The sequence below is a fragment of the Chelonoidis abingdonii genome, chromosome 15, assembly GCF_003597395.2.
Source record: "Chelonoidis abingdonii isolate Lonesome George chromosome 15, CheloAbing_2.0, whole genome shotgun sequence".
NCBI lineage: Eukaryota > Metazoa > Chordata > Testudines > Testudinidae > Chelonoidis > Chelonoidis abingdonii.
The window spans coordinates 7,443,908-7,456,277 of NC_133783.1; the positions used below are offsets into that span (position 1 = coordinate 7,443,908).

A 12,370-nucleotide genomic window follows, 5' to 3' on the forward strand; every position below is an offset into this window, starting at 1 on the left:
GTACATGAGAACCTAAAAGTGAAATTGGCTAGAAAGTGTCTATAAACAAAAATGAAACGGACTCAGCTGTTTTCCCTTTTTGCCCCCAGAGAAAGGAGATATGCCCCAAAAGAACACACATTTAATCTTTCAGAGGTGTAACATTAGATGCAATGTTATATATTTAAAAATAAAATTGTCTAAAATATTCAACACATAAGAATCTTTTTAAAAAATGACTTTAACATGACTGTGTGCCTTATTCTGTGTTATCAAACACTGAAAATTTCAAATAATTAGATTATACAATGTTTGATTTTTTTTTTAAATAAAGCTGCAATAGCAGTTTAATGTAGCAAGTGCAACAGTTTGCTTCAATACCTTCTTTGTGGAAAATGATAGTTGAGAGAATATATTTCTAATATCTCTTCTGATATTCCCTAGAATGGAAGACTTGACAAACCCAGAAGATGTTCGAGTCAATCCAAAGTGTGACAGAAAGGTGTCAATTTATGGCTACTTAAGAGGGGCATATCTAAAAAACCAAAGCCAAATTCACATGCCAGGTAATATGTCCAATCTCTTAAAATTCTTATAATTATTTTGCTGATTAATAACTTGTAATGCTATTGCTGTTAAAGGGATAGTTTACATCTGTAAAAGACCACCATGCTGTAGTTAATATTTTAATATTAATATTTTGTAAAATTTTTAAATTGAGAAATCTTCTTGCAATGTTAATCTAAACACAATAACAATGTACTAGCATCGAAAACCCCAAAATGAAATTGATCAGTGCAGATCTCTAGGATGATTGAAATGTAAAAAAGGTGGTGTCAATAGTGAAAAGTAAGTTAGGCTTATTTAAAATGAAAAGTATTACGTAATGTAATAAATAAATACTAATTAGTAACTTAAATCACTAAGTTCTTTTCTTTTGAACAATGCTGAGATGATGTTAGTAATGAAGGCAAGTGTATATTTAAAGGAGTGTGTTGCCAGTGATTTATAGTCCACTAGCTGATTAACTTGTAGAATGTTTTCCAGACTTAGTGGCAGGTCTTAAAAGTATTGCATGTGGTTTATCTGTGCAGTGTACCATTGACGTTAAATCACTGCATGCCACAGTAAAGCCCCTTTACCTCTTTATGGTGAATTATTGTACAGGTTTTTTTTTGTTTTTTTTTAAATCAGAGCTTTGTCAAAATACTTTTTCTTCCTTGTCCCTCACCCCAGGTGTAGGGGACTTTACTGTGAGTGATGTGAGTTTCCTGCCAGACCCCTGTGCACTTCCTGAACAGCAGAAGAAGCGTTCCTTAAATGAAAAAGATAAACTTATTTATGCCCCACTGTCAGGAGTTGGAGGTGTAGTGTATGACAAAGATGCTGTTTATATTGACCTTGGTGGAAGTCATGCTCATCAAGATGAAGAGGTAAGGAGAAAGTCTGTTTTGAGTTCTCTGTTCTCCAGTAGAGTATAGTTTCTGCCTAAAGAGATAGAGGCAAAGCAACAGTGCTTGGAAACTGTTTGTTTAGTTTTGGTAATTTTTTTTATTTTAAAGAAACATCATGAACCCAAGTGATATGCAAACATATCCTTATCCTTAAATATCTTATTTAACAACCTTTCTTTCTACAGTGATTGAGAAACAAAATAGTTTTTTTGCTTGTTTTTTTTTTTTTCTCCCAATTTCCCTCTCTCAAAAGCTGTGGAAAACAACTAAGGAAGTAATTAATAATAAATACTTACACAGTTAATGCTTGGAAAGGATCTGAAGAGTAATGAGCTAAGTATCATGCCATCCCTGAGAGCAGGGCGCGTGTATTTAGTCTCGGTTTGCAGGTGGGGAAATTGAGGGAGAGTGGTTGTATTTCGTCCAAGGAAGTTGCTCTCTGAGGCAGAGCTTGAACTTTTTCTCTGTCTTGTACTCAGACCATTTCAAATATTATGGTGCGTGAGTTAAAATAATATTAAATGTACAATATGTTTGTTACACACTGGTAAGGAGCCCATCTCTGTAATTTGCATGGTTTTAATATTGAGTCTGTTCCTGTTGCCCATTTTTAGGCAGTTTTAACAATTTGCTGATTGTTCAATAGACATTTGCATAATTGATCTGTTAAACAGAAAAAAATATTTTGGTTTGTCAGGAAGAAGTGAGACCAAATCGTGAACTAGTCCAGAGCCTCATCTCCACACATTCCACCATCGATGTTAAGATGGCTTCAAGCAAAGTGTCTCTTTTCATGGACTCCAAACCATTAGGTTCAGAAGATGTGGAAAACCAAGAGTAAGTTTTGAATTTTACCAAGCAGTGGGAGACAGAACAACTTGACTAGAAGAGGCATAACACAGGCAACAGCTTTTGCCACTTGTGTAGCTTGGTTAATAGCTGTTTCAGTGGGCTGATACTAAAGGGTGTGGCTTGCTTGCATGGCAGATGCACAGAAAGAGTTTGGGAGAGGTTTATTGTAGAAGAGAAACAGGAGTACGGAGCTCTGAAACTTAAAGCAGACCTGTTTAAATTTCATGACTCTGTTCCCACACTTCCATTAGAACCGGATTAAGATGAGATAATCACACTTATTTTCAGTAGTGATTTTATCAGGGGTTGAACTTGTCTTCTGAATTAAAAAGCACAGTTGCAGAGTTTCCTACTCTTTTCTGTAGCAGTCCTCCCCTAAACATGGAAACGTCAGCTAAAAAATAGGTGGTTGTGGGAGTAAGGATGCTTTAGGATGTGGACATGGATGTTTGTAGGAGAAATAATTGTAGGACAGGGGTATATTTGCTTTCACCTTTAGACATCTAGTTTTTCTTTTTTTCTTGGACATTTCTATTTTTAGGCACAGTAAATTACGATTATCCATTGGTATTAACTTTTCAGAATGGAATAATCAGTACAAGGTTCTTCTTTTGTCAGTTCTTAAGAGGAAAATAAATCCAAGCTTTATTTGCACTTTCTCTGGTTAGTGTTGTTTCTCCTGGAAGATAAGTAATCATCGTTGTAAATATCATTGGTCTTTGTGTGAGCAACTCTGGGATTGCGGACTTCAAAGTGCTGTTCAGAATCTGCTGCAGGAGTATAATTATAGAAGAAGTCAAGAATACCACCCTACAGATAGATTGCTTACCACTTCCCGTTATAAGACTGTTTTCTGTTGCTTATACTCTATTTAACTGTTCAACCTGAAATTTTCCATGCTGGATGTCCATCTTCAACTTATGTATTTTTATTTATTTATTTATTTAATTTTAAACTTTTGCTTAAACAGCTGAGCTGTTTCTTAGATTAAGGGAAAAACATGTCTTGATCCTGTTTAAAAAAAAAAAAAAAAGTCTTAACATTTCATAAAGATATCCTTTAGTACCTCTGTTTTCTTTGAATGAAGTTTTTAGAATGCAATTTCTACATAGCTGCAAATGACTGATACATGTCTGTGATGTGTGTGATAAGGTTTTTTTGTTCTCTTTTTTTAGAAGATAAGGTGGGAGAGGTGATATGTTGTTTGACCAACTTCTGTTGGTGGAAGAGACAAACTTGCAAGCAAGGTCTGGGAAACGTACTCAGGGCAGATCTACACTTAAAATGCTGCATTGGTGCAGCTGCGCCACTTTAGTGCTTTAATGAAGACATTCTAAGCTGACGAGAGAGCTTCTCCTGTTGGCTTAGGGCATGTCTACATGTACAGCTGCATTGTGTCTGGTGAAGATGCACTGTGCCGATGGGAGAAGCTCTCCCACCGACATAGCACAATCCATACCAGCACTTAGGTCAGTGTAACTACACTACTCAGGGGTGGAGTTTAGACCCAGGGCTCAGAGTGTCACAGCTAAATACAAGGTAGAACAGATTGTGTAGGGGAAGTATTATAACACACATTTCAAGGGACTGTTCAAGAAGAAGTGGCCTGTTATCACCCTTCTGGTAGGGAGGAAAGGAAGGAGGAAAAGCAGCAATATAGAGGGTTGCTAATGGGTTGTAGATTATTGTAAAAAGCCATACATCCAGTGTCTCTCTTCAGTCCATGATGTTGAGTGTCTAGCAGAGTTATGCTCCCAGACTCGCCTTTTGAAAGTGTTGTGACTGGTAGGTCAGATAAAGAGTGTTCACAGGTGATGTAGTATTTTTGTCTCTCACCATTTTCCTGTGTGAGTTCATTTGAAAGCATAGGCTACATCTTCACTACCCGCCGTATCAGCGGGTAGCAATCAATTGCTCGGTGATCGATATATCGTGTCTCATCTAGATGCGATATATTGATCCCCGAATGAGCTCCTGTCGACTCAGGAACTCCACCAACACGAACAGCAGTAGCGGAGTCAACAGAGGTAGCCGCAGACGTCAGTCTCGCGCTGTGAGGATTGTAGGTAACTCAATCTAAGATACTTCGACTTCAGCTACGCTATTCACGTAGCTGAAGTTGCGTATCTTAGATCGATTTCCCCCCCTAGTGTAGACCAGCTCATAGTAATTGTCTGGTTTCACCCTGACACAGTTGCTATTGGGGCATTTAATTCACTGGATGAGGTACATCACATGTTGTGATAGGCATGTGTAGGCCCAGGGATCTTGAAAAGTGTGGTGTTCTTGGTGTTGATCATTGTAGCAATGGAAATAGGTTTGCAGGTTTTGCATCTATTGTTCTGGCAGGGTCTGGTGCCGCTTTGAGTTGTATCCTGGTCTAAGGGGAGCTTGCTTCTGATGATGAACTTGGATTTTTAGTGTCTTGCTAGACTCTAAAACTCGTGGACTGAATAGACATGCTGGATTTTAAGGCTTCTTACAACAATCTATAACCTGCTACCCTGTATTCTTCCTCTGTAAATCCTTCCCCTTTTCTTCCTGTAACTGGAGGAGTGTTCACCTTGAATAGTCCCTTGAAATGTGTTAACTACACCTCTACGCCAATATAACATGAATTCAGATATAACGCAGTAAAGCAGCGCTATGGGGGGGAGGGGGCCTGCATGCTCCAGCAGATCAAAGGAAGTTTAATATAACACAGTTTCACCTATAACTTGGTGTCATGGTACAAATCCCCACTCTGAACCCCAGCGTCCAGGAGATGGAGTACCAGCACGAATTCCTCTAAGCTTAATTACCAGCTTAGAACCTGTAGCGCTGACACCAACCAGGAATTCCAGTGCCTGGTATACTCTGGTCCCCCCAAAACCTTGCCCAGGGACCCCCCAAGACCCAGACCCTCTGGATCTTAACACAAGGAAAGTAAACCCCTTCCCCCACCGTTGCCTCTCCCAGGCTTCCCCTCCCTGGGTTACCCTGGAAGATCACTGTGATCCCAAACTCCTTGAATCACAAACAGAAGGAAAATTCACCTTCCCCCCCCCTCCTTCTCTTTCCTTCCTCCCAGACTCTCCCTGAGAGAGAAAGTATCCTGGCACAGAGAGACATTAACCTTCTCTCTCTCCCCCTTCCCTCTGTTCTCCCCACCAATTCCCTGGTGAATCCAGACCCCGTCCCTGGGGTCTCACACCAGAATAAAAAACAATCAGGTTCTTGAACAAGAAACTTTTATTAAAGAGAGAAAACAGTAAAATTTATCTTTGTAAATTTAAAATGGAATAGGTACAGGGTTTTTAGCTATAGGCAATGGGAGTACCCTCCAGCCTAAGTATTCAATACAAATTAAAAATCCTCTTCGCAAATAACAATTTGAACTCCTTTCAGCCAAATACGCAATTAAACTCCTTCCAGCCAAATCACATTTGCTAATAAAAAAAAACATAAGCCTAACTCGCTTTATCTATCTAAGTACTTACTATTGGAATCTATAAGAACCTGTATCAAGGAGATTGGAGAGAAACCTGGTTGCACATCTGGTCCCTGAGCCCCAGAGTGAACAACAACCAAAACTACAGCACACACAGAAACTTCCCTCCTCAAGATTTGAAAAGTATCCTGTCTCCTGATTGGTTCACTGGTCAGATACAGCCAGGCTTACTGAACTTGTTACCCTTTTAGTCAAAGAGATATAAAGTACTTCTGTGCTATTAACTTTCTTATCTGTTTATGACACTTGGTAGATTTTTTTTGGCTCCGGGACAGCGTTATATCAGGGTAGAGGTGTACTTATGCTAAATAATCTGTTCCATCTTGTCTTTAGCTGTGACACTCTGAGCCCTGGTCTACACTACAAATTACTTTGGTAACATTTATGTCGTTAGGGGTGTGAATAATTCCACCCTTGAGTGATTTTAGTTAGACCAACTCTGTATAAGGGCAGGTCTACACTACAAACACTGCATTGGTGGCAGCTGCACCGATGTAGCGCTTTGATGAAGACACTCTAAGCGATAGCAGAGAGCTGTTGAGAGGTGGAAGTTATGTCAGTGAGAGATTCTTCTTCCAGTGTGTTTAATGTAAGGCCGGTCTACAGTATACATTTAACCGATTTTCGCCAGCATTAAACAATTTAACGCTGTACCATCCACACTATGAAGCCTTTTATATTGATATAAGGGCTCTTTAAATCAGTTTCTGTACTTCTCCCGACGAAGGAGTAGCCTAAAATTGATATTACCATATTGGATTAGGGTTAGTGTGGCCAGACGACGAGATTTGCCTCCAGGCGGTCCCACAGTGCACCATTGTGACTGCTCTGGACAGCAATTTGAACTCGGATGCAGCTGGCCAGGTAACAGGAAAAGCCCCACAAATTTGATTTTCATTTCCTGTTTGCCCAGCGTGGAGCTCTAATCGGACGGTGGCCAATGCAGTCCAAATCCAAAAGAGCTCCAGCATGGACCGTCGGGAGATACTGGATCTGATCGCTGTATGAGGGGAGACAAATTGTTCTATCAAGCTCTGTTACGAAGACGAATGCCAGCATTTGAAAAAAAAATCTCCAGGCTACACAGTGCTGCGTGAACAAGTGTAAGGGGATGCCACAGACTCAAATGGACGCTCATGGAGGGAGGGGGTACTGAGGCCCAGCTAATCCCACATGTCCACAGCAGTCTCCGAAAGTATTTGCATTCTTGCTGAGCTCCCAATGCCTGTAGGTTCAAACCACATTGTCCCGGGTGGTTCAGGGAATAGCTCGTCAATTTACTCCCCCCACCCACGTGACAGAAAAGGGAAAGAAATAGTTTCTTGACTTCTTTCAGTGTCACCCTATGTCTACTGAATGGCTGCTGGTAGACGCGATGCTGCAGTAGTGAAAGCAGTATCCGCTCCTCTCCCCTCCCCGGTGGCAGAGGGTACAATATGACTGATATCTGTCATCCAATCAGCCCTGAGTGCTCCTGGCTGGCCTCAGGTGAGGCGTGGCCGGGGGTACCTGGGTAAAATAGGAATGACTCTGGTCATTCCAGTAGATGGTCCAGAACGGCTGGTAACCGTCTTCATCATAGCAACTGGGGCTGAGCTCCATCAGCCCCCTCCTTTCCTGTGTCAAGAAAGTTTGTACTGCCTGGACTATCATAGCAGCAGCATACTTCCCTCCCCGCCCGCTTAATGTTCTACCTGACTGTCATAGCCCCAGGAGGCTGTCTCCCCCCTCATTTTATGTCACTAACAAGTCACTGTTTCTTATTCCTGCATTCTTTTAACTTCATGACACAAATGGGGGGACACTGCCACGGTAGCCAGGAAGGTTGTGGGAGCAGGGAGCAACGGGTGGGGTTGTTGCAGGGGCACCCCATGATGGCATGTAGTTCCTCATTTCTGCGGGATCTGACATGGAGCACTGTGCTCTCTGATACACTGGTTCTCGTGCACACTTGCCCCATATTCTAGGCAGGACTGACTCTATTTTTAGAAACCATAAAGGAGGGATTGACTGGGGGAGTCATTCCCAGTTTAGCTTTTGCGCCCCTGGCCGATCTCAGCCAGGGGAACCCATGATAGCAGCAGACAGTACAGAGGGACAGATAAACATCATCTCATTGGCAATTTATGCCGGCAGCAGACGGTAGAGAACATAACCGTCTCTATCATGCAAAAGCAAATGAATGCTGCTGTTTAGCGCTGGAGTATCGCCTCTATCTGCGGCATCCAGTACACATGGTGACTGTAAAAACAAAAAAACAAAAAAAAAACAGAGGCTGAACGGGCTCCATGGTTGCCGTGCTATGGCATCTGCCAGGGCAATCCAGGGGAAAAAGGGTGTGAAATGATTGTCTGCCGTTGCTTTCCCAGAGGAAGGAGTGATTGACAACATTTACCCAGAACCACCCGCGACAATGATTTTTGCCCCATCAGCCACTGGGCTCTCAACCCAGAATTTTAAGGGGCGAGGGAGACTGCGGGAACTATGGGATAGCTATGGAATAGCTACCCACAGTGCAACATTCCGGAAATCGACGCAAGCTTCGGACCATGGACGCACACCGCCGAATTAATGTGCTTAGTGTGGCCGCGTGCACTCGACTTTATACAATCTGTTTTATAAAACTGGTTTATGTAAAATCAGAATAATCCTGTAGGGTAGACGTACCCTAAGTTTAAGGTTAGTATAACTAGGTCACTCAGGGTTGTGGATTTTTCACGCTCCCGAGTGACGTCATTACACCAAAGTAAGTGTTACCCCTGCTGGAATTCTGCGCCACTCTCCAGTGCAGAATTTGCACAGAATTAATGTTCCCTGCAGAACTTAATTTTTTTTCCCTTGTGATTTTCATCAAGATGCTTACTTTTTCTGGGGCTGAATGCAGGAGCCTCAGCTGTGCAACATTTCCTGAATCTTTTTTGTTGTCTGTGCTGTTACAGATATAGTTGCTGACAGATATCTTGAAATAAATTGCCAATATAATCGACACTAGTGTGATTATATTGTGGTATTTTAACAAATAAAATATGCAGAATTTTAACATATTGTGCACAGAATTTTTAATTTTTTGATGCAGATTTCCCCCAAGAGTGAAGTGTGTAGGGTAGACTGCTTAAGCTTTTAAAGCATCTCTCACCAACAGAAGTTAGTCCAATCAAAGCTATTACCTCACCTACCTTGTCTGTCTAATATCCTGGGACGGACATGGTTACAACAGCATTGTGTAAAACAATAGGTTTTTTTTGTCATTTATTTCTCCGTATAAAACAGTATTTATCCCCAGGTTAGAAAGGATTGAGACTCCATCAGCATTGAACATAATACATTTTTCCTTCCTTTTAAAAGAAAAAAAAAATCACTGGCATAGCAACATGTGATACATTTTTGGTTTTTGTGAGGGTCCTGGGAGCATGGCAATCATAATCTTTAGTAAAAAAACAAAACAACAACAACAACAACTTTAGTGCAGGCACTCAGTCTAAACTAGTGGACAACAGTGAAGAATCACTAATTTAGTTGTGACATTACCACAATGAGGCTTCTTGAACTAAAAGATTTCTTTAAGTCAGACAGTGTTGCTACTTGTTTCAATGGCACAGGTAGCCATGCTTCTGCTGTTGAGGTCACACCACCAAAATGTTCTTCAGTATTTGTTTGTGAAATCAGATGTTTAATTAAAGCCAACGGAATTTTTTGTATCTTGTTCTCCATTGGGAAAGCAGATTTGTGATGCCAAAAGAAGAGAAACAAATTGATTTGAAGACTGGGAGAGTACGTCGGAAGGCAGTGTTTGAAGAAGAAAATGATAATGGAGCAAGTGGTGAAGAAGAGGGTCAAGACGAAGAAATGTCTGAGGACGAGATGGATGGAAGTGAAGATGGGGATGGTGATGATGAGGGAGAAAGTGACAAAGAGGTGCCAGGGCAAGACCTAGGTCTCAGGAGTGCCAAGCGGGTGAAAAGAGAGGAGACTACAGAAGAAGCTGGCATGGAACTGCCAGCATTTGCTGATAGTGATGATGATCTTGAGATGAGTTCAGGGGAAGAAGGGGAAACTGACCTCGATGAAAGCAAGGAAGAGGTAGAAGACCATGGAGATGAAGAAGAGAGTGACGAAAAGGAAAGTTCAGACAGTGATTCTGAATCTTCGAGCAGACAAATAAGTAAACTCACACCCTGTGAATTAGGCAGGGAAGATAAAGAACAAAGAGAGAATCATAACCTAGATCACCGCTTGGGTAAAAAAGTGGTTCCCACTACAGATTCTGGAAACTGCACAGCTGAAGAGGCATCTGACTCTGAGGCTGAAGGCTCCTCCCTGGAAGAGGAGGAAGAGGAAGGATTAAATGATGACTCAGAAGCTGAAGAGTCAGATAGGAAAGGGATTCAGAGTGCTCCAGAGAAGAATGTAGATGGTGTTGAATGGGCTGAATCGAAGGTTGTAGAAGATGAGGATGGTGGTGATGATATTGAAAATCTACTGAAAGAGGAAGAGGAGTATGGAGAAGAAAATGACCTTTCTGCAGACACAGCAGGTAAATTTTCAATTTCTCATTTTCCTTTACTGTGCATTTGACATCATATTCATTGCTGGAGGCAGTGTCTTTTCTTTTTCCCCCTTGGGAAGCAGTGTTGTCCAGTAACTAGAGCAGGAAACAGTATCTCAGGAAACCTGGATTATATTCCTTTGTAAGCCATTGATTGTCTGCTTAAGCCTCAGTTTCCCAGACAGTAAAATTGATAATACCTAGCTTTTATAGAGTTCTCTGATCAAAGGCCCTAAAGACATGCAAAATTGTTATATTTACTGTGATAAGTTTTCAAAAAAGTGAAACTTCTGTATTGTATTTGGAAAAGGTAAACCACCTTTCAGTGATTTTTTTTAACAGATGTAATCAGTGTCAGTGGTGAATTTATAATGATGAAAATAGTCTAGTTTAGTCTGCAGGTTCTGGTCTTAATCTTTCTTTTACCCTTTTATTCCTTCAAAAGTTAGGAACCATCTACACTGCAAAACGCTCCTGTGATTTGGTTGGTTTTGCAGTGTAGATGGTTCCTAATCACAGATCAAATCACAGGAGCATGTTACAATACAGGATGAACAATTAGAGCCAACCATGTATATCTGTGTCGCATAACGAGGCTAAAGTCCTGATCCTATCTACCAATTTTAAGTGTATTGTAATTGACTCCCTGTTTAAGTTTTCTTCCGAGTGTAGATGGTCCCTTAGTCTAATACATTGCCAGCGGAGGAAGGAATTTACAGTGTTCTCCTCCTCCCCTGCTTTCAGGTGCACTTAAGTGGAAGGAAGACCTTACCCAAAAGGCAGCCGAGGCTTTTCTGAGACAACACCAGTCGGCTCCCAACCTTCGCAAACTTGTTTATGGAACAGGTAAAAAATCCCATGTGTATAAGTGTAAGTTTCTCTCCCAGCATCATGATGCTATTGCTCTGATCCCTGTATAGGCTTTTAATCATAGCCATATTAGTTAGCCATAGCCTTTGGAGTCTACTCTTCCATGGGTGCATGAGGAAATAATGGATTTAACTCTCCATATTGGTAACAGTTCACTTTTAGTTTTCCTATATACCCCCAAGAAAGAGAATTTTATTCTCCTAATTAAACATATCTTAGGCCAATTTGACCTAGTATTCATCCAGAGGCTTGCTAAACATATATTTGTTGAGTCCTTCCTTTTTAAGATACAGCAATATTTTTCCAGATGGATAGAAAGAGCGTAAAGTTCCCTTTGGTATGTAGTATTTTCCCAAAACATTTAAGCTCAGCTTTTTAAAAATAAAAAAAAAAATCTAGTAGATATTGTGCACGTACCACCTATATTGGTAACTGGTTATTTGTGATCTGTCGAGTCAGGTGAGATTTTTTGCTGTCCTCAGTGAATTTTGTCTAAAATTAACCAAGACTTCCTTGAAAGGTGAGGAAAGTGTTCATTCAGAATATGAATGAAGTTAAATTTATGATGTCTGTTATAAAGTGTGTTTTTGAAGATAATGATGGTAATTTGTCAAGAACTGGCAGCTAGTTTAAAGTGAAGATAAAGCTGTCATTTACATAAACTGATATATTTCCAAGCAAGAGACTGGCCTGTCAACATTTACAACTTCTGTTGATGTTACTGGGAGTTCTGCATACTAAGATTTGCAGTATAGTGCCCTAAGAAATTACCAATAAATTCACAAACCCAGTATTAGCAGTTTGCAGATTGGTACAAAACAAATGGGATTTGGTTTTGGAGAAATAGACAGCCTTTTACTAATAGGTTGGGTTTTGTTTTGTTTTGTTAATTTTGTATTACATATGGTGTTGAACAAAGACATCACAATTGCTTAATTGAAGAACAGATTTTTCAGATAAATCAAGTCATTCACAAGGCACTTGATTTTTCTGTTAAAGTATGTGAAATGTTACATGTGGAATATATTTTTCCCACAGTCATGTCCCATCTAATTAGCTCTCCAACTAAAGACTTACCTTTTGGGTTCTGATCTCAGTATAGAATAATTCACCTGTTGCTGCTTTCTCTATAAGGGAATCAAACAATGTATTGGTTTTTCTGCTTTCTTAATACAAGCT

At 40.5% G+C, this 12,370-nt stretch overlaps 1 protein-coding gene across 1 annotated transcript in view; it reads left to right on the top strand.

Annotated features, from left to right (window-relative positions):
- Nucleotides 1-12,370, top strand: part of BMS1 (BMS1 ribosome biogenesis factor) — a 46,174-nt gene that overhangs the window by 11,777 nt on the left and 22,027 nt on the right. The window contains exons 7-11 of the mRNA XM_032786372.1: nucleotides 424-545; nucleotides 1,216-1,412; nucleotides 2,131-2,270; nucleotides 9,498-10,309; nucleotides 11,066-11,167. Of these exons, the coding sequence (XP_032642263.1) occupies nucleotides 424-545; nucleotides 1,216-1,412; nucleotides 2,131-2,270; nucleotides 9,498-10,309; nucleotides 11,066-11,167 (1,373 nt within the window). The remainder of the gene's footprint in view (nucleotides 1-423; nucleotides 546-1,215; nucleotides 1,413-2,130; nucleotides 2,271-9,497; nucleotides 10,310-11,065; nucleotides 11,168-12,370) is intronic.